Below are 27533 nucleotides of genomic sequence, written 5' to 3' on the forward strand. Positions count from 1 at the left end.
ACCCAAATATCCCAGGGAGGAATTGTGCAGGCTCATGCCAAAGCACTGTTTTGTCAGTGTTTCCCATGTATCAGACAATACCTCAGCTCTTCAAGAAAAAATTAGGTGCAGGTAGAGGTTTTCGAACTGTTGGGAAAGCAGTCAGCTTGCTGTTCCCAAAATGACTGACAGATAAAAGAAGTTCTCCATAGTGCAGGCTTTTGCCTACACAGGGAAGTGGCAGGAATTTTAATGCATTTTCAAGCCCAACCAGTTCTGGCTCTGCAGCACATGGTCAGACAGGTGGGCACTGACTGGGCCCAACATCTCAGTTCTTTTACCTGTTCCAAACAAATATTCCACACTACCACAGCCAGGCTGCTTTCCCCCACATCACCATTCTCTGATCTTCACAGTGGTTTACTAAAGCTTTGCTTACATCTCTTTCCAAGTAATTAATTTTGCAGTTCATCTAATGAGTCCCTCAGCGTTTCTTTTGCTGTAATGTAAGTTAATTCCCATGCTGTGACTACACAGCTGGCAAGTACAGACAGAAGCCTTAAACTGTATGAGGCTGTAGGTCTCAGAGATAACTCCTAAAATGTGCCACTAATAACCAGGCATGAGAACTATTTTAACATCAATTATTTATAAATATATAAGAAACCCCAGAATCAAAGATTAGAACTCAATGAGACAGGCATCATGTTCTTAGCATTGCTTACCCCTCAGAGCAGATTTTGCCATTTCAGTGCAACCCTAGAAGCATAAGACATTCAAATCCATGTGACAAAATTAATCTACTGAAATATTTTGACGTATCAGAAGCTCTGAAGATCTGACCAGTGTTAACTAAGAATCTTGAAAAGTCCAAGTCTTCAGACAGAAATGGAAAAGCAGGCAATGTTCAGTTCTGAATGGTGGAAGCACTGGCAACAGAATGGTGATATTATTTCTCCCCCCGAAAAATTATCTATTTTTTTTTAAGGATGAAAACAAAGTTCACTTATTTTTTTTGGCCATACATCAATGCTCATATCATAGTTTTAAATCTGACATACTACTTCAGAAGACCTAAGAAACAACAGTCCTATTTATATTGGAATAACTACTCATGCTTTTGTAACTGGTCCCGAGTTACATTTTAAATGCTAATTAAAAGCTGGTTTACTGTAATCACATGGGGTCCAGATTTCTGGATTCTGTGACATTTGTCTTTCCCTGTCTTGACACATGGACACTTTCTAAACACTTGCCCACCACCACTGCAGCCTCATATGAGCAGTTACCTACTGCTACAACAGCAGAGATGAAAATAATATGTAATACAGTTACTCTACTTTTGCCAACTTCTGTATTCTTTTTGCACCCTCCACATTTCGTTTGCAATGTGTATTCCAGCCTCTTCCACTTCAGTCTTTTATATTCTTCCTTCAAAATACCCTTCTAGTATATCTATACCCCATTTCATTTTTTCACGTATTGAGTCTCTCCACCCTCAGTCCCATGGCAGCACCTTTGACTTTGCCCACCACTGATCTGATATACTAAAAGGAATTCACTTTTGTAATTTACAAGACATAACTACAAACCTTCTCTGCATCAAGGTTATGAAGTATCTTAAAAAACATTATCTGGGTCAAGTACAATTTATGTTACCTGCTTTTCTTAATTCTTTTTGCATTTCTTAAGAGAGCACAGTAGATAATTTCAGATTTAAAGTGAACATGAAGGAAAACCAAACATTGCACTAGAATGTTACTATTCTACCACAACATCAAAAGAGTATTATGCATGTCCCAGAAGTGGTGTAAGAGGTGATTTATTATTTTGGACACTGTACTTGTTATAAAGATAACATGTCTGAAATTAATCACAAGCTCATACAGCCTTAATTATTCATCCATACACTCTGTTCTAAAGGAATCTTCCTATATTCTTCAGCATATTTGATGGCCAGTGCAGAGTTCTGTAGCACTAAAATCCCTTGCAAAGATTCAAGTGAGCAAAACCTTTTCATCTCACGTTGTAATGTCCTTATGTTGACCACTCCAACAATTTTCAGAGGTGTGCATAGAAAAAAGGGTAAATGTAAAGCAAGTTCTTCTATAAAACCTAAAAGTAATTTTTCTTTCTTTAATAAAAACCTCTGTAGTATTGACTTTAAGTAATTAAATGAGCTTCTTCCTTAAATATGGCAAAATTAGCTGGCCATATTATCCTTTAGTCTCCCTTCCAAAGAGTCTTCCTGACCTTAGAAATAAAAGATGTTCCCGGAAAAAAAACACCTAAACACGTGAATGGAGCAGTTTAAACTGAAAGTAACTGTCAGATGGTTTTGATCAAGGTGGGCTCTTCCAATGCCAGCAGCCATTTTAATGACTTGGATGACTAACGAGAAAACTGCCGATTGTCTGATTTCTTGCTGATGTGTTTGAAGATTTTCGCTTTGTGGACACTCTTGGACTTCTGGTAACCAAATCCTCCACCTCCACCTCTTTTCTGAAGTCTTCTGCCATGGTTGCTGTTCACATCTGAAGTTTTATTGGTTAAAGAACTTAAAAAGGAATAATTTCGAATGTTGTTTTTTTGGGTTTTGAAAAGGGTTATTAATATGAGGAAAAAAATACCAGCATTATACAAAAAGCTGAGTTGCATAACTATAGAGGAAACCAGAACTACATGCCTGTGGTTGTAAATACTCCTGCAGTTGTGCAAAGTGCTATTGCTTCAAGTTCCATCCACTGCCAGGTCTGACAGTAATCTAAATACAGCCTTCTATTTCATGCTTTTGCCCCTCTATGTCAATATTCCACGACTATGAAACACAAGCGTGTGCATTTCCATGAAAATAAGTTTGCACAGAGGAGAACAGTACTTTGGAACACGTGTGCATTCCAGTATCTGCTGCCCCACAGCAATTGAGGCACACACAGCATGGACATGCACCAAAACACAGATGCTTGTAGGCAATTTTTGTAGTTATAGAACGTGCAATGTAACATTTTCTTCAATAAACTACCGTGGGAGCATGATGGATTCCAATCATTAATAGGAAAAAAAAAAAGCCCACAACTACAAACCATCAGAACCTGAGGTAGGCACAGGAACTCAGTAAGTTGCACAGAATGCTTATAATGCAGAAATTCAACTCTGAAACACCGCAGTAAAAGGATACTGAGGTCAACAAACGGAGGAACTTTAAAACCAAATGAAAGGCTGACTTTGGGAAGATCCAAATTATTGACATTATAGATCTGCTTCAGAGAATGGGAGTCATAAGCTCTAATGTAAGCTTTGTATGCCTCCTGGGCTGACTTGTGAAGGAAATAGTTCTTCTCTATCAGTTTTTCCAGCTGGTCAGAGAAAAAAAAAAACAACCAAGAGTCATGAACAATTATATCTGTAAAGTCCATACATATTATTCCAGCAGATTGTTTACACTGTGAGTGGCAATGACATTCTCTATTCACTTCAGCAAAACTGCCCTGTGACAGCAGAGTGCACATACAGGTATCAAATGCTTTTATAAACAAGTAGAGGGACAAAAAAGCTTGAAGCTGAATTACATTACAAACAAAGCCTCAGCAACTATTAAATTTATAGAAATAATAAAAAAAAAGTTAACTAAGAAGGAGAATACAACTGCAGCCACACCATGAAACTATGTGTATTGGGAATTACTGGACAACGACAATATATTTTTAAGTCTAAACTCCACGATTCCATACAATTCTGTACAGTCTTATCCATTATGGTGCAAATGCATTGTAAAATAAGAAGTGTTAATTCTAAGACAAAAATGCAGATACACTAGTGTAGACTGAGATATTTGATTTGTTGTGGGCCAAGTTCCCAATTCTCATTAAATCAGAGTGTCTCATTTGATGATTAACATATGTTAATTCAGCAAACTAAAAATAAGTTACATTAGACACCATTATTTCCTGATTATTCTTAATTAGGAACCTCTCTATGTAAGGACCAGCTTCTTGTACTTGCTATTTTAAATTTAAGTTACTGCAAAGAAACTTCATAGATCTCTTATCAAAACTGTGATTCACAGAACTCACCAACAACAGAAATTCACACCTACAGAATTATCTGTGCTATTCCACTCAACTTTGTGCTCCATGGTTATTTTTGTAGCACCAGAGCACAAAGCAGGTTTAGCTGATGCTGGGCTTTATTAACACCAGCTAGTTAAAAATACATATGGACTATATACTAACATTCCTAAGTGTTGGTACTGGGTGTATTTCTGCACACTGAAGTCTGAGAAAATCATCTTACAATACATACATTACTTGCAATTAATCTAAACATAAGTAATTACCCAACAAAACCCCTATTTGCTAAGTCAGACAAGAACATTTTGTTCAAAAGCTGAAAGCAGGTTGACATCACTGTCATTTTGCATCACTGTCCTTTTGTTATTTTGTGATGTAATGTGAAAAAACAATTCTTAAAAGCAAATTTGTACTGTATAATGATGACAATTTAGTACTAGATATTAAAATTCATCTTTAATTTCTAAATATTTTCTTGCTTTACTGTCATCGAGGGTAGGAGGATTTCCTGCACAGTGCTCATTTACAGGAACTTTCCTAAACAAGCACACCTATTTGTGAACTGCAGTTGTTATAGGCTGTAACATTCTCCATCTAAAATATAATATTCAAAGTAATTGTAGTATAAAGTCATTTCATACCTGAGACTGGATGTCTGAAATTTTTGACCAAGAAAATTCAAATTCACTCAGTGGTACCTTAAAAGCAAAAGAGGAAATGAAATTTCAAAATTATTTACACTCTGTATATAGTGAATGTGTTTAAGACTCAAGACAAAAAGACCTGCTAGATAACAGAAGATTTCTTTTTTAACACCACAGCTGTATCTGTAAAGTGCCTTTACATCAATATGACAGTATTATCACTTCCTTTAAGCTGGAGTAATAAAGATGCTCAGTATGACACCTTCTTTTACCACTTTTGCTTCAGAAGTTATACCACTTTAAAAGTGGCAAAACAAGACCATAAGGAGAGCAACAAAAAAACTCTGTCCAGCTCTATCATATTAAAATGGTTACATTTATGAGAAGGCTACGCTTCTTTTGGAATTTAATATATTGAAATTGATCTTTGAATAGTAAAAAAGTTTTTAAATTTAAAAACCTGACACACAACAAACAAACAAAAAACCCCATTAAAATGTAGACACAAGTTTACCCTGGCTTGTTTTAGGTATCGTAGAAAGCCCAGTTCTTCTGGTCGTAAAATGAGCAGAGCATGACCTCTCCCATTTATGCCTCTGGCAGTTCTACCAACACGATGAATATATTCCTTTTGGGAAGAATAAGCAACAGCAAATTCAATCTGTCTTAAAAAACTTGCAATAATCAAAGTGCTTCACAAAAAATACCCCAAATTTGACATTAATATAACGTAACATATCATTCATTCTTAAGACTTTTTCTTGGCACTGACACATGGATGAGGGAAACCAACTGCCAAAGATGCAAAGCACAGGTAGGCTGAGACAGAACCCTTGGCTAAAGTAATTTACCTTTTACTGAGGGAAAAAAATCTTAGTTTGCTGTAACTGAAAATTAAACCTTGACTTTGGTGAATTTGCTGTGTATATTTGTCAAAACTTCTGAGTTTTTTGAATTTCACTTGTGTATAGTAGACATTTATTCAAATCAGAATATTACTTTTTAAACAAAAATCAAATTTCAACTGGAAAAGCTGTAAGACTGAGGGACGCACACGTAAATTCACACTCCCCTTGAAAAGCATTTTGTTGTTTAGCTGATTAGATTTTAAATTAATTTCACAGCAAAAAGAATGTTTTACGAAGTAATTTTTAAAAAGATGATAAAGGTCTCAGGAGCAGGATTTCCTAGGAAAAGGAAGGTGAAGGGAAGTGAAAGAAATCAGTGGCTGGATACGATCATGGCTGAATCCTGACCTCCCCAAGCAGCAGTTTCAGCTTTTTTCTGCAACTATGTTTGTAGTTAAGATTTGATTTCTTTCTCTCTTTCCTTAACTTACCTTTGGATCATCTGGAGGATCATACTGGACAATCCAGTCAACTTCTGGAATATCCAATCCTCTGGCAGCAACATCAGTGCACAGCAATATTCCAGATTCTGCATTACAGAACTGGAAAAACGTTGTAGTACGTTTGGTTTGCTTCTGCTTGCCCTAAAAGGAAACAAACACATGGAGCATGAAATATCAACCAAAAAAAGCTAAATTTGCCAGCTGGTAAACTTAAATACAATTTCTCATTTCACATATACATTATTTTATACATATAAAATAATTTGGGGCATCTTTCCAAATCTTGGTTTTGTACAGACCAAGCAGGATCATTTCACAGTGAAGAAACAAGGAGAAACTTAAACAGCACAGGGCTACACCAAGTGACAATTCCCAGAGGTTACAATGTATCACCAAAAGTATTAAAAATTAAAAATTGCATAAACATTCTGTTCAGGAGGGCTGCATAAATGTCTGAAGTTCAGAAAAAGGACATTTGCAAGTCTAGCAATACGTTAAGAGTGATTACAGGTTAAAAAGAAAACAACCAAACAAAACCCACACTTGTAGCAGTTCTATCAATGAATAGCAAAAAAACCTCCCAAAGAACAAAATAAAAAAGGACGTTTGTGGTTAGTTACAACTGTTTCATAGACTTTCAGTCAGTTCTTTGTCCTAAACTATGCATTTTGTGGTTTTGACAGAAAAGTTACAATGCTCATCCAAATGGTAAGAATTTGGCATAGCACAACCAAACATCACCCTGGACTTAGAAAAAGCACCAAACACTTCAGGGATCAGAAACTTTGGATTTCCCTGACAAGAGCTTTACTCCACAAATTGAGTTTTGGTTCTTGTGAAAGGCGACCTCTTGGAAAAAACCATAATTCTTTCTACGCACAGAGCATAAATTAATATCATAGTTCAGCCTAGTTCAAAAAATAGCAAGTTTAATTACTGAAGTGTTTTATTACACAGTCTTTGCTTTATCTCCTTTCTCTACAGACTAATCAGGACCATCACTGGTTCTGTGAGTAGGGTGTCTGTTTTTTTAGAAACTGGACTGAAACAAACAAGTCAAATGTAAGGTCAGTCACAACTTCCAGGTACTATGAGATTAATTGAAAATTAATGAATATAACACTTACATGAATGGCCAAAACAGGCAGATCAATATAGTTGAGTAATTCATAGTGGTACTTCACTGACATACACGAAGAAAAAAATACCATTAGTTTCTTCTTCCGGTTCTTCTTGAGGAACGTGAAGAGCAAAAGGAACCTTTTTTCAGATGGACACACTACATACCCCTGGGAAATTTTTAAACATTATTATATACGGAGGAGTAAGGAGAAGAATTCTGTTTCAGCAATACAGTTAAATCAGGGAAGGGTTATGTTGTGAAACAAATACACCAAATAGTTAAACAATGAAATATATCTGTAGCATATCAATCTCTAGTCACTAAGGTGGAAAATACAGTTATAACGACAACTGGAGCTTGTGCATGTAACAGGAACAGACAAGTGTAAGTACCTATATTATTATTTCATGAGGTTTTATATCATCTGTCCTGCAAACTTGGACTAGATGCAGGTAACTTACCAGAGTTTGCACTCTGAATAAAGCCCTTTAGGCAACTGGATGGCTTCTGCCCACTAGGATGGTAAACACCTTTTAAGACAGCGTTTGTACAACCCCATTAATAACACAGAGGAATTGGTGTGTTCACAGATCATACCCCTTCTAACATTTGTGCTTTACCTGTTCAAGACCATCTACTGTTGCTGTCTCCTTGTTATCATCAACCCCAACATACAGTGGTTCTTTCTTCAGAGAAATCTTTGCCAGATCTTCAACCTTTCTGGTTTGTGTAGCAGAGAAAAGCATCGTCTGTCTGCGCTCTGGAAAAATATTTATTTTGAAAGACAGCCTCACTTTTTAAAGGAGAATTCAAATAGCAAGTCCATAAAATACCCAACTGAAAACTACCCTGAGCAAGTCTCTTACTTTTTTTCAATTAAATTCTAATTAAAACATACTGCTACTGACAAACAAAGAGCAGTGTAATTGTATTATGGATTGTACAGGTTGTTTACTTAGGCTGGCCCCACTTCCACAATCCTAACAGCTATAAACTTGCAATATTCTCCCTCTCTGGGAAAATGTCAATATCATTTGCAATCCAATTTAGACACAAAGAAATTATTTAAATAGAGACTGGCCTTGTAATTCTACCTATTAATTGATTTAATTCCCATGAATATTAAACTGTTTTTGTGTAGGAAATCTCCTGCCTGACTGTCATCTCTCAGCTCAAACACACATCCTGATCCTGCAACATTTTCTTGTTGCACAGGCATATGGGAAATGCAGACTCAGCCTGTTCCATGTCACAACTTCAAGAACAATAGCAACGGTTCTTGATGAACATTCAGTGCCACCATCTTTGATTTTTTTTTCTATCTTGAAGAGTCCCTTTTAAAATACAATTTCCTTTCTAACACAATGAAACCAAATTAAACTCATGCAAAGTAAATATTTCTTTTCTCTATCAATTCCACATGTAATTTTCACGCTCTTCCTTCCCTTTCTCTTTTTAGCACTGTTCATTAACATTCTTCAATAACATTCTTCACATGATGTTGTTTATTAGATTTATATATATGCATTTTAAGCATGTAGATCTGAATTTTAATATTTAAGATGTGGAAACTCAAAATATTTATCATTGGGTTTTTTTCTGCACTATTTCCATGGGGTTTTTTTCTGCATTTTTAAAGTTTAAAAGCCTTGTTGATGCTGAGAATGTGTTTAATATAGCAATTACAAAGAATAACTAAATGAAATATTAGGAAAAGAAAAATTTTAGGTAAATACTTAAACTTCCTTAAGACAATGGTCTTGGAGGTATGAAAAAAACCTTGAACTGCAAGACAGAAGATCTTTTTCCTTATAGTTAAATCTTATTAGGAAATAATGAATTGCAAGAAATAAACAGGCAGAGGAGGATGAATGAGAAAAAATGATCTTATATGAGCAGAATTATATCTCTAAAGTGCATATGAAAACTCTGTCAGATCAATGATGTTAAACAAGCAATATATACGAGGTATTAGAAAAAAAAGACAGAGTAAGACAATCACTATGCAGTTCATTTACAGAACTATAAAATTAATGACTTCTCTTATAATACTTGAGTCAGAAAGAAGACATAATGTTAGTCAAGTGATTTCCAGGAAAAACTGATTTTTTTGTTCTTACTTGGTAGAAGTTTTATGATCTGTTTCATTTCTTCTTCAAATCCAACCTCCAAGATTCGATCTGCCTCGTCAATTACCAAACACTGCAAGTTCTTATACATGAAACCTGGAGTGTTCTAGAAGATAAACAAAGTCACAGTCAGACAGAGACAGGAGTCACATTTTAATAACACAGATTAGACATCAATATTGTATCTACCTGCATATGATCCAGCAGCCTCCCTGGTGTTGCTACAATGATGTTGATTCCATTTCCAAGCTTCTGTGCTTCTGCTGATCTGTTACTGCCCCCCATTATCAGACCATAGGTGTGAACATGATGATTCATGAGTTCTTTAAGAACGCCATAGGTTTGCATAGCAAGCTCTCGAGTAGGAGAAAGAATAATGACACCCGTTCCTAAAAAAATACATCAATGAGAGGAGTAAATTCCAACTCATCCAGTCCCCTCCTAACCACTCAGTCCCTAAATGGCTGAGTAAAATTCAGTTGTGAAATGAAGAGCCTTACCATTTCTAGGCATGAATTTCAGCTTGTAGATGAGCTCTACTGCAGGAATGAGAAATGCAAGTGTTTTGCCACTGCCTGTTTTTGCAGCTGCTAAAATATCCCTGTGTGGAACAGAGTTAGAAAAAGTATTTAGATAGAAAAATAAGTATTTAGTTGGCCATACAGACAAAAGAATAGTCCCACTCTGAACAATGTTGACACTGTAGAAACCTGACATGGCTTAAAGGAGACCAGTGGAGTTGGTATTAAAAGCTTGGTGTCAGATGCAGGTCACAGCAATTGGTCACTGTGTCTCTGGTGACAGTGTCTTTGAGACACTCTGACAAGACTAATGAAAACAGGCTTCTCTGCTTCCAAAGCCAAAGGCGAAGCTGGCTCCAGGACCTTACTCTAAGTATTTGTTCACACACAGTAATGACAGACTTTCTGTATTAATTACTATAAACAAAATACATAAAACATAAGAGAATGCATTAAAAAACCCCAACAGTTTAGCTGCAGAAAATCATATTTCAGGAAATGGCCTCAAGGTGTGACATTAAGGTTAGACATCAAGAAGAACTTCTTCACTGAACAGGTTGTTAAGCATTGGAATGGGCTGGTTAGAGAGGTGGTGGAGTTACCATCCCTGGAGGTGTTCAAGAAACAACTGGACATAGCACTCAGTGCTATGGTTTAGTTGAAAAGGTGGTGCTGGGTCAGAGGTTGGACTTGATGACCTTGGAGGTCTTTTCAAACCTTAAAGATTCTACGATTCTTTTCTATGACTCATGTATTTAGCTTGCTAGCAAAATTCACACAACATTTCAGATATGAGAGTGATTAAAAGGACTTATTTCTTACCTGCCTTCCAGAAGAGGCTTAATACTTTTATGCTGAATTTCGGTCATGTGTGTAAACCCCATGTCATTTATGCCTTTCAATGTATTCTCACTGACAGCACCAGCCAGGGAAGCAAAAGAATTGTCTTCAAAAGCACCTGAAGTGAGGGGGAAAATGAAAAATGTTTAAACTTATTTCTTCAATTTCATCTGTCCTCTGAAATTACCCAGTTAAAACTGATCTATATGAAAAAAAAAAATCAAAGTGTTTTTTCTTATTGTATTCTACCATAAAATCCAAAGACATTGACAAAATACTCTCTGTTAATGTGGTACTAAGAAAACTACACAGAGCTAATAAGAATGAACATGAATCCACTGCTTTTCATGGCCAATTTATTAGTTGTATGCTTCCACCTTGCTCTTCATGGATTTTTTCCTCTACAGTTAAACACATGTGTATACAGATTTAAAAAACACACTTTCACTAGTAATTTTAAGACTAACAGGTGTGTATATAATGCAAATTCCCAAGAAGAGTAACTGGAGGACAGCTGAACAGCTGCTAGTGTCCCATCACCATAATTCAAACACCCACATTACAAAGCTCATTTGAAAACTGCAAGTAGCTCTGGAAGAAAGTGTTAGACCTTTGGGTTTTTGCACACACATGAAAAAGAGAACACAAGATACCTGTTAAACCTAGTGGTAAACTGGGCACTTCATCCTCCTCCCCATCCTCCTCTTCCACTTCTTTCTTTCCAGAATTCTGCTTATCTCCATTTTCTACCTCTGCAGATTCATCTTCTTCAGTTTTTGCTTTTTTGGTTTCTGTATCTAGAGTGTTGTTTTATAGAAGACCAGTCAGTTAGCAATAAAAAGGACACATTAATCATGAAAAAGCATTCCACAGACTGCATCTCCTTTAGTCTCTAAACCATGTACAAAGATCATGCTTTTCCATCGGGTGGAAGGGCCTGGAGAAGAGGAGGCAAGGTTTCTATTGAATTTTTCTAAGGCAAGAGCAAAAATTCCGAAGTCCCTTCCATACAACCCACTTTGCATAGTAAAACAATGAAGCTTAATGTATATTAAATGATACTTTCTGTGAAAACAAGATAAATTGTCCTTAAACAAGTTACAAAATTCTTTCCCATCTATAATGCAGACATCAAGTTTCCAACATAGTCTGTGCTCAGAATATGTGAAACATAATGTCTCTGTTGCATTTTAAGTACCTGAATCCTCAGAGGATGAAAGCATCTCTTCACTGGCGTAACCACGATAAGTGTCACAAAAATTAAATACATGAGGAATAGAAGCTTGAAAATATATATGTCCGTTTATATATGCATATGTAAAAAAATACATGAAAATCTAGCAATATTTCTGGGGTGCTATTTTTTGGGTAGTTTTCCAGTAGACTTTAGTTTCATAATGTACAGATGTTGCCAAAGGCTGGACATGTTGCTAAAATGTCGTATTGTCTGCACAAAGAGACCACCCATCTGTCAGAGCTCTACTCTGAAACACAGGGTGTACATTTCCACAATAAACAAGCAAAACATCTGAACCGAACGTTACCAAGCAGAATTCTATGCAACAATTATATTACCTGCTACTGATTTAGAATGAGTTAGAGTTCAAACATTACAGCCGCAATAAAACAGGTAATGCTGAAGACCTTCGGGGCTTTAAAACACTCACCAGACCGGCACATGGCACGGGGAGGAAACCCTAAGGAGGCGCTTTAGGGGCGCCCAAGAATAACCCAGCCCTGGGAGACAAGCTGTATTTGGTAACACAACGCACCATCTCCCGCATCAGCCGCCGCTTTCCTCTTTTTCTTCTTCTTTTTCTTCTTCTCCTTCTCCCCGCCGTGGGGTCCGGCAGCGTCCGCAGGCTCCGCGCTCTCCTCCATCTCCGGGGCCGCCGCTGCTTCCTCCTCCTCCTCCGGGGGTCCCTGGGAAGCCGCCTGGCCCGGGGAGGGCACTGCGGGGCGGGGGGAGAGAGGGAAAGAGGGAGAGGAGAGAACACAAAGTCAGCGGCGGCTCGGCCAGCGCTCAGCCGGGGGGAGGCTCCGCCGCGCCCGTACCTGACCCCTCGGCCGCCCGCAGCTTCAGGTTGCGCTGCCGCAGCTTCAGGTTGCGCTTGTGGATCTTCCTGCGGAGCAGCCGCATGGGCAGGTTGCTGGCGGCCGCCGGCACCGACATCGCGGCGGTGTCGGCCCCGCTGTCCCGGCACACGTGGAGCGCCGCCTCCGGGGCCGCCGGAACCGCCCGCGGGGCCCGACGGGAGCCCGGCAGCGCCCTCTGGCGGCCCGGCGGAGGCAGCGCCGCCCGGGCCGTGTCCGGGCATGGCCGTCAGACCGGGGGGGAACCCTCCCAGTACCCGCCCAGGGCCGCGCCTCCGCCGCCGAGGCGGAAAATGGGCCAGTTTTCCCGCAGGAAGGGACTCGCCATCTCCCCCGCAGGACCCGTCTGCCCGATGGTGATGCCTCTGCTCACGATTACGGGTGTGTAACTCTAACGGGAGAAAGAAACAGAATCACAGAATCGATTACGTTGGAAAAGACCTTTGAGATCGTGGAGTCCAACCTATGTCCGAACACCACCGTGTCACCGAGTGCCACGTGCAGTCTTTCCTTAAACACCCCCAGGGACGGTCACTCCACCACCTACCTGGGCACCCCATTCCAATGTTTAATCACCCTTTCTGTGAAGAAATTCTTCCTAATGCCCAGCCTAAACTTCCCATGGCACAGCTTGAGACTATGTCCTCTCATGTCATGTCACTTGTTGCCTGGGAGAAGAGCTCAATCCCCACTTGGCTACAACCTCCTTTCAGGGAGTTGTAGAGAGGGATTAGATCTCCATCCAGCCTCCTCTTCTCCAGACTAAACAACCCCAGCTCCCTCAGCTGCTTCTCACAGGACTTGTGCTCCAGACCCTTCCCCAGCTCTGTTGCCCTTTTCTGGACTCATTCCAGCACCTCAATGCGCTTCTTGAATTGAGAGGCACAGAACTGAACACAGCACTCAAGGTGCAGCCTCATCAGTGCTGAGTACAGGGGGACAATCTGGTCCCTAGTCCTGCTGGCCACACTATTTCTGATACAGGCCAGGATGCCATTGGCCTTCTTGGCCACTGGGGCACACTCCTGGCTCGTGTTCAGCCAGCTGCTGACCTGCAGCCCCAGGTCCTTCTCTACTAAACCACTTTTCCAACCACTCTCCCCCTAGCCTGTAAAGTGAAACTTTCAGGCTTGCAGAATGTCCAGCACCGACCCTGGGGGTGAAGGACACAGCTGTGTCTTTGGTGAAGACCTGCATCTGCAGTAGCCACCTGGTAGCCACCACTGTCTATTCCTCCTGTGCAAGAAACATGGAAATCCCCTGGCATTTTCATCAGCCTGGCAGTGCTGGCATGCCCAAATAATAGAATCACAGAGTGGTTTGGGTTAGAAAGGACCTTAAACGTCATCTCGTTCCAACCCCCTGCCATGGACACCTTCCACTAGACTAGGTTGCTCAGAGCTCCATCCAGCCTGACCTTGAACACTTCCAGGGATGGGGCATCCACAACTTTTCTGTGCAACTTGTTCTAGTGTCATCTGTGAATCTGGGAGCCCGTTATTTCCGGGGCACGGTTTCTTGGAGCTCTATTAGGCAGCGCTTTCCAGCCGGCCAACTGGAGTTCCCAGCAGCATGACCTTTCCTTCTAGTGTCCTTCTGCTTTTTGCCTCTTCATCCTCTTCCAAAGAGTGATTCCCTGAGGCTGAATCGCAGCATCCCTCAGCTCCTTCATGACCAGCAGAGGGCACAGACTGCACAGGAATGCACTGCAGTTTTGCTACCTGAAATCGCTAACCACCGCGTTCTCAGAAGCCTGAATAATTACAAATTGTGTACGGCTCAGCCTGTGATACCTGGCTATAACACAGAATAAACTGCAGAAATACTTCTGTATTAATTTCTAAGTGTTTATTGCATATAATTTTTTTTAAAGCTACTGATGTTAGAGATGAAACAAAAGTAATTTTTCACCATCTATAATTGTTGTTTTGCAGAGGTCATATGGATCAGCAGGATGAGAATTAAATTTATTTTGCCACAGCTTCAGACTGTGAACCATGTGAACTTGTCCAGACCTTCACAGACTAGATAACAGGTCTAGCCACTGGCTTATTGAGTTGAATGGAAAACTGCCATCTCCATCAGCTGCATTGGAAAGCAAACAGATCCATCCTCAGCAAGAAAGGCTTTTGGTACAAAATCCAGGGGACTCAGTTTTACCAGCTTAATTTTGAGCAGTGTAATTTATGTTCTGGACATATTTTCTTCCTGGCTATCTTTTATTGTGTTTGCAGGATGTATTTTTAAGTAGACATGGTTTTGCTCTCCTTAGTCAGTACTGATTTACGTGTTTACTATCTGGATCTGGATTTAACCCAGGCAGGGCTTCTTTCTGGAATATGGTCATTGTGCAGATAAAGTGTATTGAAAACCTGGACAGGAGGGAGCTGGCACTAATACTTACACTGAGGGACAACAAGATTATGTCCTTTGGCCATGGCATGGTCTGCATGTTCCCATCTTAACCAGTAGTGCCAGGATCATAACTGTTTTTGCTTTTACGCACGTCATCACATCCCCAGCTCTGCCAAGAACTGGGACCTGAAAACCCTGGTCAGGTAAAAGCCTAAATAAAAACTCACCTCAGTGGCCATGTTGGGTCCTGGCTGACTTGGCAAGTCTTTGTGAAATTGCATTAGTGTGGCACAAGGCCCAGATTGATAAACTGTCCTGAGAAGTTATGTCAGATCCCCCTGACCAGAATATATTGGCTTTGTCTGTTGGCTACTGTCAACATGGTGCACAAGGAGAACTTTGTAGATAAAAGATGATCTTGCATCTGTGTAAACAGATGTCATAGCATTGTGTATAGGAATTCAGAAATTGAAGATTTAATTAGGTGGCAAAGTATCATGTGCTCTAACATTGCTTTCTCTCAAAATCTTGTAAAATATGTTGCTTAGAGTTAACAAAGAAGTGTGCTTCTCTGGAAATTTCAAAACATGTCTAACAAGATTCTTTCTTTTTGTATTTGCTTTTTTTTTCTTCAAGCTGTAATTGTCACAGAAAGAAGACTCAGAAGGTAATAATGATATTTTTATTGTGACAGGTCTAGACAATAATTTGAACCACTAACTCATGGTAATAGTTTTTCTCTGAATTTTGTCATTTCTTAGATACTGTGTGAATTCCGCCTAGTACATGTCTCATTTCTGTCCAATAAATTCATTCCTAATTGCTTGAGTTATCAGGCAATCGTTACGAACAAAAGGATTTTTTAAAATGGTTATTGAGTTGTTGTCAAAATGTCTCAAATTTTCTACACGTGGTCTTGCAGGAAGGTTTGTAGAGAAACATGTTTTGTGTTAGTAAAGCCTTCACAGAGCTAAATAAGTCCATATAGGGTACTCTGAATTTATCTCCTAAGATGAATGTTTTTAATGGGCTTCCAAAGTCAGTATTTTACCTCCCAGAGTCAATTTATCATTAAAGCCAAATTCAAAATATTTTTTCCAGGTTACCATTAACTAACTTGGGTTGGTTAAAATGTAGCACAAAAGTAGTAATTGATTTCAGTTGTATAATTTCAGGTAGATGGTGATAATTTGTACAAAACGTACCAAAATCCAATATATAAAAGGTCATGAAACAAAAGTGTGTAGTCATTTTTTGATACAAGAGTTGGGACACAGAGTTCATTTAAAGAAGACAGGTTTTATTTTCAGAAGTCAGAGTCTGAAAAAATGCTTTTTTGATGTCTTAGATTGGACATGAAAAAAATCATCACTGATGTAATTAATTAACATCTGCACCATTAAGCTAAAAGTTTTGAACTGGAAAACTAAGAGTTGTCTTTTCATCATTAACAGATGATAATTTTCCCTCTTAGAGCAAATTTATCTGTCACACAGTAATACAAAAGGACTTGGTTTAAAATCAGATATCAGATTTTTTTTTCCAAATGTGTCTACTTTATGCAAGAAAGCTAATCTGTATATGTATGCAAATAATGGATACAAAAGTATCTGCAGAAATAATCAATTTTCTAATTTAATTGAGATATACAATTCTGAAATCTGGACTTTGACAGAGAAAAGTTACCCAAACCTGAACTGATGTAAATGGTGTAGATACAGATATATTCAGATATATCATATAGAGAATGGATGACTTGATTTATAGAACATGTCAATGTTAATGGGAGTTAAAAAATGCTGGTACAAATCATGTTTTCATAGGGTAGCACTGAATATCACTGAATCTGTGAGGGAATTAAAAGTATGGCTTGCAAGGAGAGTAATGTATCTATGTTTGGAAAAAGCAAGTTGGGCTATCATAATCACCTTTTTTTAGGGGTTTTGTTTAATACTGCTTTTAAATAATGTCTCCCTTGTGCCATATGTAAGTGTTGTCTCAGTTTGAAGTGACATCATCAACGCTGTGTGAACATGGCAATACAGGTGGATTCAAATCACATTTATGATTTTTTTTTAGGATATTTCTTCTTCAGCCCGTATTTTGCAACTGGAACTGAAACCATTGCAATTGTTCTAATTCATGATCTTCTCTTTTACACAGATAGAGGGGAAAAGTCTAGGAAATGCCACCTACTATAAAATACTGTAGTTCTTCCATGCAGTAAGAGGGATTATACTTTTTCTTGCCACTGAAATTTGTGCAAAGGTCAATGTTTTGATCCTCATCTCCAAAATACACCAACACTAGGGCCTACTTTATCTAAAATATTTGTTAAATCTCTCAGAAATGAAGAAGAAAGTTGCAATTGTAGAATCACAGAATGGTTGAAGTTGCAAGGTATCTCTGGAGATTTCCTGATCCAACTCCCCTGCTTGAGCAAGGTCAGCTAGAGCAAGTTACTCAGGACCTCGTCCAGCTCCAATTTTGAGTGTTTCCAAGGATGGAGACTCCACAGAAGATTCCATCTTCTTTGCTCCCTCCCATCAGGTGTTGATACACATTGAGCCTTCTCCAGGCTGAACAGTCCCAGCTCTCTCAGCCTCACCTTGTATGCCAGGTGCTCCAATCCCTTTATCACTTTCCTGGCCATTTGCTGAAGTCGCTCCAGAATGTCCCTGTCCTTGTGCTGGGGAGCCCAGAGCTGGACACAGAGGTCCAGAGATGTCTTATTCAGCTCGGTGCTGAGCAGAGGGAAGGATCCCCTTTTGTTTGTCACAGTTGTTGCTGTGGGACTTTCTGTTATAATTGTGTGACTCTTTTTCCTTAAGAAAACTTTGCTATTTCCAGGATAGATAGACAATAACTTTACATTTAACACCTGTACACTGCAAACAAAAAAATTTTCTTGGAAAATAGGATGCTATGCACATTTTTATCCTCACAGAGGCAACGAGAGTACAGAAAATACATAATACAAGAGTGGTTTGTAATGTACCAGGCAGAAGGGTACCATGAGGATAACTGTAGTGTAAAATATGCAGGACACACAGCTGAATAGTTGAGATTTGATTCTATTTTATTTTATTTTATTTACAAGTTATTTCTGACATTTGTATTTAAACTTACAAAATATTTTTGGGGTACTCAGAAGCTGCTTTTCTGAATCAGATGAAATAATAATAAAACATTTTCTGTTCTGTTTTAGGAGGCTGTTTACAGTTGTTTGTTTCCACTGTTCCACCATCCTTAGTAAGTGTTGATAAACATCTTGTTCTCACAGGACAGTAAGATACAACCACTTTTATTAAGACAGCATGTGTATTCACAATATTCACAATATTCTTTCTTTACATACAAAGATCTATTTTTTAATATTTTCCCATTTTTAGAAAACTTAGTGAAGGTTTTTCAAAATGTTGCAAGGGCTACAAATAGGATCAAGTGATTTATTAGCATATTAATCAAACTGCGGGTGTAGCAACTAGTTTATAATTTACAGACTGACAGGTTCATAATCTTCAACTAGTTTATAACTTACAGACTGACAGGTTCATAATCTTTAAAATAATAATTTTCTCAGACATAAAAGACATTCTTTTTACAGTGCCCTCATGAATTTAAAGAATCCTAGTAAAAATATTACTGCTGCCTATTCAGAAGGAGTGTGTCTCTTATACTGCTTTATCATTTACAGATCTTCATTTAAAATAGCTCTGTTCAAATAATATAAAGTCACAGTTAAACTAAAAGAGATTATGATATCTGAGGCAGTAAGTGAAATACATAGGGGCAGCTAAAATTCTTTGTAATTCTTTTGAAGATGAAATTTGAAGGAGAGGGATGTTCTGGGAGCATGGCAGCTGGATGGAGATTGATCAGTGGCAATTTGTGGATAGAATGAACACAAGATGTCACCCTCGCTGTGAGAGAGCTCCAACACACAAATGCCATTAGTTGAAAAGGAAAAAGAATGAAGGATTGAGGTTTACCTTTTTGTTTTTTAAGTTGTCCATTACATGTGTTCCTTCATTTACCTATCCTGAAACAGTGTTCACTGCAAAATTTTCTCCACCTTGTTGAATATTTTTAAATAAATTATCTCATGCCAGTTATAATTTTTTAATTGTTGCTTTAAAGTAGTTTCTGAAGTTTGAAATCAGATTTTACTTCCTTGAATGGTAGCCCTAAGTTTCTTATACAGTAGGTGAAAAAGATGATGGAGAACAGTGACTTATTTTTCTGAGTTTTCTTCAGTCTCATTCATTTTCATATATTTACCTAGAAGTCTAAAAGCTTATAGAAGGATGCAATGGTAACTATTGTGAAAAACTTCAGATACCATCACGTAGTTGAATTGTTACATTTCTTCCTAAAATATGTGAACCTTTTTGTGCTGAAGAGTAATACTTTCTTCATGTAACAGTTTGAAATTCCCTTTACCTTTCCCCTAAACAATACAAGTTCTTCCTTCAAGGAAGAAGAAGTTGAAAATCTTGAATTAAACAAACCATTAATTAAATGGCATTCTTCTGATTATGGATTGGGAGTAGATATCTTAAATATTGAACTCCTTTAGCTCAAGCCCCTGATTTTACTGATAGAGACAGCATGCCCATGTTCAAAGTGACATTCATACTTTAAATGTTTGTTTCATTGAAGACATCTGTATGGGACTTGGGGGACAGAACACAATGCCTTGCTGTGTTGTAGATGCACCACCTTAGGTGGTCATTCTAATTTCATTTATCTCACCCAGACAGTGAGAATATCTTCTTCAGTAACATGAAGATAGCAATACTCCCTTACTCTCACTGCCTGTTTGTGTTTAGACAGCAAGGCCTTAAAGCAAGAACTATTTTAAAAAATACGTTTGTATGGAACCTGGAACAGAGAAGGCCTGTGTGTGTCAGGGAGCTCTGGGCACTATTTTAATATTAAACAAAAGTGTATTACTCTTAACCACCAAAATTTAAACATACAAGCAATAGTAAAATACAATTTTATTACAAAGTATACGTCTTATGGGATAAAATTCTCATCAATCTGGACAGAGGAGTAAACTAAACAGTGAACACAGAGCATGTCAATCTGTGGTATCTCCAGCTGACTGATATTTTAGCCCATTCTTGAATACTTTCAAGAAAATACCTAATGGGTTCATTCTCACATTTTCCTTTGGGTGGCTCACCCCTCGCTTGCCCAATATTTTTAGTATGCTCCTACATCCATAGTTTTACACTACTCTTCTGCTTTACATAATTCTGCATGTCCTTAAGATCAGTGTAAATTATTTTTGCTCTTAAAACCCTTTCAGATTGCCATTTAAAGGAGATTTAATATTCCTGAGAATGAGAATGGTTGATTCTTAGTCTATTATGTAATGTTAGGTTTTTTGATGGAAAATCAGTGGAAGCTTGGAGAGTCAGCACTCCAGAAGAGAATGCTCAATAGCTTGTGTTATTGGACTGAGCTTTTACAGTTCAAGCCTTTATAAACTGTGTCAAGATGTGATAGTTATAATTATTGCACATGTTGGCTTAACCTATATTGTGTAGCTGTAATGCATTAGCCTTTCCAAGTTTCCCTTGTCTGTCCTTTATTAACTGTGACATTTTCCCTTACAGGTTCAGAGCAAGCCTGACTTTATGATGAACCGTGAGATTTAACTAAACCCTTTTTTATCCCGAGGAAGACTGTTGTTGAAGAAACCAGGAGGTGGCAGTCTTTCTTAATGGATCACAGTTAAAATCTATCAATTTCTGTTTCTTTGCCTCAAAATAGGAAAAATTTAAAATGCAGTGAGGGAAGGGCCACATTTCTTGTCCCGTTGGAACAGAAAGTCGTTGCTCGACCCCTCTGGTATCTTCCAGAGGCTTTTCTTTCAGGTGTCAGATCTCGAACAATCATATAAACCCAGGGAGTTGTGATTTTCCCAGTCTTCACATTGGCCTTAGTGCAGTTTTCTTACCTGGCTGTTTCAACATACCCGAACTACAGTTCTCTGTTTCCTGGTAACACACAGGAGAAGTCAGTGACTAGCCAGCCCACTTGAGACTGTGTCCTTCATCTGAAGGCAGGCTATTTCACAGAAAACTGGCTTAGAAACAACCCACTGTTCATTCATGTATGTTTAATCAGTAAAAATATAGTAATCCAGAAACTGTGTGATCCACTCTGTCTCTCTGTTAATGTGTCCCTTAATTTATTTGTCACCATTCTTGGACTACTCAGCTGCTCTGCAGGTGACCAAGATGGTTTTGACTGGCTAGGGTGCTTTTTGGTCTGTTATTAACCTGATTAAAGACAGCATCACATTGGCTTATAACCCATTGGGATATCACTGCACTAATGTGTGATTGCTTATTCCTGCTAAAGAACTAATTACTGCATGTCAGTATTAGGCAGCAGTTTCTTTTGAGCTGTTGGTTGCAAGCATGAACAAAACCTTCCATCCTTTCTATGTGTTTTTCTGTAGAGTAAGCACAAGAAACTGACACAGGAGAGCACAAGAGTGTCTTAAATGAAGTCTTTGTCCTTACTGACACAGCGCAACTCAAACAGAGCTTAGGAAAACCATGATCTGCCTTCAATTATTTATTAGAACCAGTGATAGATTTAATTCTAACAAACTAATTATCTTGTATCTCCATAGTCATCATGGTCTTCAGACTCCCAAAGCTGCCTCTCAGTGTTACCACTCCTTTCCTTAAACTGCAGTAAGGTGCAGGGGAATGGCAAGTGTGCAGAGACCAAGAGCACACATTACATTACATTATATTCATAACCACATCAGGCTTTTACATTGTTTGGACTAATACTTCATCTACTACTGGGGCAAATACTTGCTTTGTACCTTACAAACATTTCAGATTGTCGTAAATAACCCCTCAGTGGCCAACAATATTAACAATAGTAAAATGAAAACATTCTTTTAGGCAGTGCTGAATTAGATGGGCAGATATAGAAGCTAGCTGCTGTTTGTTAAGTATTCTGATTGCTACCTCAGCTTATCGCAGAACCAAGAAAAGAGGAAAAATAATAAGTTGTTCCTAAGGTCCAGCTACATTTTCACTCATCATATTTGTCAGTATTTTAAGGGAAAGTTTTTTGGTTTTTCAAGTTAGTAATACTAGACCTCCATGACATATTTTTGTGTAAAGGTCCTTAACCTTTCTTCTGCAGCTCACCATGTTCAATTTGATGCATGTTACTCAATGTCTTGGCACTGTTTTCCTGAGCATTCATGCATCCTGGAGTCATCCTGCAGATGACTGGTTCTCACAGAAGAACTCTATTTTTAACTTGGCATGCAGGAAGAAGAGCTGTTCCCATCTAGAAGGCAAATGTCTTATGGACTGGTGTGCCAGGATTCTGCAGGTGAGAGTTGTGTACATGCTAAGGAGTATCTGGATATAGGCTTGGAACATGGATACACTGAGAGTTAAAAACTCCTTGGTGTGGCAAAAGTGCTTGACATATGAATGACCCTTAACGTATTTACCAAAGTTTGTTATTTTCTCAGTTTCACAGAATATCAGAAACAGTTTACCTTAGCTGTGTGTATGACCTTTCAGTTGCTATGCAGCATCACACTACGGGCCTCTAAAAGCTATGTCCAACATTTATCTTAATCATTTGGCAGAAATGTTTGAAGACATAATGTCTCATTAATAACTGTTAAATCATTGAGTCGTTCAAAGAGAGATGTTCCATCTTTACTTACATAATGGTAAAACACAGGTCATTTATCAAGCACGCAACAGCACATCAGATATTGGAATTAACACAGCCTTATTAAGGATATGCATTAGTGAAAGAAGAAAGCATTTGGTGACTGAAACAGTGTTCAGCCACGGTATACAGTCTAGTTTCTGCACTCCCCCATTCTCTGACAGCTTAAAACATTCTCATGTAAATTGGTAGGTGTAAAGAAACAACATTAGTAATATAACTGAATTATTTCAGTGTCAGTTATGGGACTGGAACTCAGAGATTACATGCAGAGCTTCCACCTCTGCCAAAGACATCCTACATGATTGAAGTAAATCATTCATGTTTGCACTCCTGCCATCTGACCCTGGACAGTGACAGAGGTCCTACATTAAAGCACTCCCTTCAAGAAGCAGTCCAAATGTCACAGTGGTGTCTGTCTCTCTTCATGGACTGTTGGGAGTACAGAGTGAACAGGATCTTAGCAGTCCTTCAGTGCAGTTTTGGAAACCATGCTGGATGTTTATCTGTGTTTGTAGGTTTATAAGCATTACCCGCTTGAGTTGAAATGCTCTACTTCCCTAGAGGCTTCTTCATACCCTTTTGCACAGAGTTCAGCAACCATTATGCTTCTGATCCATGACAATAATCAGTCCTTGACCTAGATCCGGGGTATGTAGGGAATCAAAGCTCCTGGTTACTGTCAGAGAGAGAGTCTGGCCTGGACCAGTTCCTGTGTCCTCCTGTTAAGCCCTTGGCCTCTCAGAGAACCTGTCCACCCTCAGCCCTCTCTGCACAAAACATGAGGGAATTCTGGTTTCAGCTTGCTTTGCAGCAGCTTTTGTGCCCATGCCGTCATTGCTCTTCTGGAGGGTATGGAGTGAAAAAAACTTTTTCTAAGTAAGATTGATGAAATGGAAAGGATTTTTATTTTGTTTTAGTCTCAGAATGACATTGCTTCTATATAATTTCCATCCTTTGTATTAATAGTGTGCTTTACACCTTCCCATCCATGTCTGTGAGGAATGAAGATAATCAAAAGCAAAGGAGCCAGCAAATCAGGATACGTAAGCTCTGGACTGAGAGCAAATGTACTCACTCTACAGTGTGTAAAAGGACAATTTAGAGTTTCAAATGAAGCCTGAATTACTTCAACCTTGAATGGCATTAATCTGTAGTCATGTAATTTCACAAAAGAAAGCAAAACCAAGAGATGCGTAACCAATTTAGATGGCAAAATGAAAAAAAAAAAAAGAAAAAATTCCTGAGATCCTAACCTGGGATTTGTACATTTCAAGAAAAATAAGGCAAGGATTCACTTGGAGACCTGGAGTATAATATATATATATATATATATATTGCAAATGGGCAGTGGGTTTTGATGAATGAAACAGAATTCTGTGTGACTTCTTAGGCACTAAGATTTAACATCCCAGCAAGCATAAGCATTCAAAAAATGTCTTCTGTCCAGATACAAAATGTAGAGCAAAATTACAGTTGTAAAAATGCTATTCCAAGTGCCCTAGAACTAAACCTTCATTAAAATAAAGTGATAGCCAACTTCAACAAGAAGATTTGGTTTTGCTACACCTTGGAGTCCTCTGATTATGCTCTTCTGAAAGAGCATTCCCTCATTGACCCTGACCAAAGCAGTGGGACAGTCCTTTGATGATTCCAAAATGCAATATCTCACATCCGAGAACATGCTGTGTTTCAGTCACCACCATCCATATGTTGTGTATCCTCAAAGGTGTGCTTGTGTTTTCTCAGGGCCCTGTCATATCCTGTTATGAGCTATTTACAGGATTCTGGCACAATAAAATCAGGAGAAATCATTAGGGAGAGTAAAGAGCTGGCAGGACTGTATGTTGAGCCAAAGAAATGCGCACAGGGCAGGTGAGTGGTGGGGTGTAAGTATTGCAAGGGCTGCGTTGGGAGCTCAGGAAGTGCAAAGTAGGTGATGTGGTGCTATTTAAAATAACACTTTCTATGGTGGCAGCTCAAACTTAGAACACACACAGATTTTGGCCTCCTCAGAATAGACCTGCCCTTTGAAAACACCATATTCAGTTTTATTCTACGTTCATGATCTTGCTGTACTATGACACTGGCTGATGTTGTACTGCTATTTCTTGGTTACTGTAAGACTTTCTCCAGAGTCTGATTGCTTGGGATAAGAATTTATCTGCAAAAATAAAGTAATTTATGCTGTGCCACAGAATTAGTGTTACTCAGGTTTTTTTTTGACAGAAGATAAAGCATTGAATAAGCCTGGCCCTGGAGGTGATGCTGAGAGACACTGGGGGATATAGCAAATTAAATTCCCTAGCCAACCCGATTTTACTGTAGAATATTTACTTCCAGGGAAGTTAAACATCACCTCCACCATGCACTTCTACACATTTATACCTTTTAGAACTTTACACCTTCTCAGTAGTTAACTATCTTTAAAAAGGATAAACAAACCAATTATAAATAATTTTTTAATTACATAATTTCCAACATCATATTATCTTTCCACTAAAGAGCACAGCTTTAGCAGACACACAGATCTGTGAGGCAGCAGCTGTGAATCTCTTAAGCTTTCCTTCATTATGTGTGTTTTTATTGGTTTTAAGGCAGATTCTTTGAGTTTTGTTCTCAAAACCATCTTGTAGATTTGCACACATGATTTTAAGTGTGAATGATTTGAAAATTCCCAGTGTCTCTACCTGACTTCTGTGATTTTGCCTTTTTCTGTTACACTGAAGGTGCAGAATGAAGAACTGATCCTACTTCAAAGTTCTGTCTCTCATTATATTGAACTTAATGAGAAAATGTTTATAATTTCAGCATGTAATTTTCTGCTATTCTCAGACAGCTCTAGTGGTATAAACAGTACTCTGGGTGTGTTTGAGAGATGTACTTTGATAAATAAAGAACAGACTAGTGAGGTAATGTGAAGAATTGTATAAAGATTAGGATTTTCCTATATGTTGGAATGGAAATAGGCCCTTGGGTAAAATATTTTAGGAAACAGATCCAGTAGAGTACAATTTAAAGAAAAAAGTCCATGCATAAGTGGAGGTGTCTGACTTTTCCTCTCTTAAAAAATTTCCCTCAAAGTTATAAAATAAGAATAATTACTCTAAGCAAAATTTTCTGATCATCTATTCTACTAGGATTTCCTGGAGTACATTTTCAGATCGTGGATTATAGGTGCATTTCTCATTATCACTAATGAGAATTTCAATGCATGATATAATTTTACTGTGCTATTTTGTCTGACTTGTATTACACCTGTCAGTCTGCTTTCTCCTGCTATTTCATTAATATTTAAATATTAATATTTAAAGGTCAAACTTAGCTTTCAGTGATATTAAAATATATTATTCAGTTTTATCTGACTTGAGGAGAACATCACTGGGACAATGTTCACTAGATAGGGAAAAAGGCAATCACCATACACTTTGCTGCGTTTTTAATCTCTTTTTTTTTCCTTCTCCCTCCAGTAGAAACTGGAAAGTTTCCATCTGGGAGAGGAAGGAGGAAGATTTGTAAAGGAATGAAGTGTAATTCGCAGTGCAGTCAATGGGAGGAGGTGCCACTCTTTGTGCTTTCAGAGCCTTGCACTGAAGCAGTTGCAGAACTGAAAGGCTTCACAGGACAGTGCAGCAAAACTGTTTGTACACTAGAGTTTCTCAGAGCACATTTCAACAGTATGTCATCCTGTAATAGAAAGTAATGTTAAGTGTTTAGTACAGCAGTGTGATAAAAGCAGTGCTCCAAATTAAGCAGCATTTTTTACAGTTATGTAGATTGCTGAACTGTGTTCCATAGGTGGGATTTTTGCATTGTGAGCAAAACTCGGTTATCCAAAAAACTGCTTATCTGTGTAAGTATTTGTGGCATCAGAATTGAAGATTATAAGGCCAGGTTAGCAAAGAACTATGAATATAGGGTGCAAATTCCATAAAAGGGTGTTATTTGAGTTGGGACCATGCTAATGCCAATGATTTTCTGTGACTGAATCCTTCTTAAAACAATAAAGAAATTATATGTCCTTTATTTGCTTGCTGTGTTCCAGAAGTTAGTGGTGCTGCAGAGAAGATGGAAGAGGTCCTGCAAAGTGTGGGATGGATCTGCCCAGGTAATCTTCACTGCATCAAAGCTGCCTCTCTCATGAATTGAAGGGAATCTGCCATACAAACACATGAGAGGAAGGTAAGAACTAGAGCTGTGCATATGATGTGTATGTGGATTGTTGCCTATAGCATTGCTTGAAGTGCAGGAGTCTTGTAAAATTTGCTCATATGCAAGCAAAAGGATCCCAGGAAAGACCCAGGAGATGATAAGTCTTCTTGACTCAGCCACTGCTGCAAGAGCAAGTGGGATATGTGGCAACAGACCTCTTAAGCATATCTATCCTATCAACACTGGATATCGATGCAGTTGGACTTGTGCCAAGGGACAAGAGGCATCCAGCTTTTTCCACTCTTTTCTTTCAATGTACATAAAGGAATTATGCAGATTTAAACCAAAATTGTGTCCACACAATGTGGACACAGTAGTGGTTTGGACTGAGCACAAATTTGACCAGATGTTGATTATATATACACATACCTCTGGTGCTGGGAAGCTGTGCAGCTTGACATATTTTGTTGTAAAAGACTTATCAAGGAACAGGGAAACTATTCAGTCAAAGTGTCAAATCTTTACCATGGATGTGAACGGA

General features: G+C 38.5%; 1 protein-coding gene and 1 long non-coding RNA gene across 2 annotated transcripts; one reads left to right on the top strand and one right to left on the bottom strand.

The window, feature by feature from the left end:
- Positions 1–1785: 1785 nt before the first annotated feature.
- Positions 1786–12890, bottom strand: DDX18 (DEAD-box helicase 18). The gene is made up of 14 exons (XM_064661521.1): positions 12713–12890; positions 12430–12609; positions 11311–11454; positions 10640–10775; positions 9797–9897; positions 9486–9685; positions 9288–9402; positions 7788–7927; positions 7172–7333; positions 6033–6185; positions 5208–5321; positions 4691–4747; positions 3158–3335; positions 1786–2513 (listed from the first exon to the last, which is right to left on the bottom strand). The coding sequence occupies exons 1-14, from the start codon at positions 12828–12830 to the stop codon at positions 2371–2373; spliced, it is 1941 nt and encodes a 646-aa protein (XP_064517591.1). The 5' UTR covers positions 12831–12890; the 3' UTR covers positions 1786–2370.
- Positions 12891–13013: 123 nt separating this feature from the next.
- LOC135417624 (uncharacterized) lies at positions 13014–16345 on the top strand. The gene is made up of 2 exons (XR_010432146.1): positions 13014–14883; positions 15743–16345. It is a non-coding gene; the product is annotated as an uncharacterized LOC135417624 (long non-coding RNA).
- The last annotated feature ends 11188 nt before the right edge of the window (positions 16346–27533 follow it).

The sequence above is a fragment of the Pseudopipra pipra genome, chromosome 7, assembly GCF_036250125.1.
Source record: "Pseudopipra pipra isolate bDixPip1 chromosome 7, bDixPip1.hap1, whole genome shotgun sequence".
In the NCBI taxonomy this organism is placed as follows: Eukaryota; Metazoa; Chordata; class Aves; order Passeriformes; family Pipridae; genus Pseudopipra; species Pseudopipra pipra.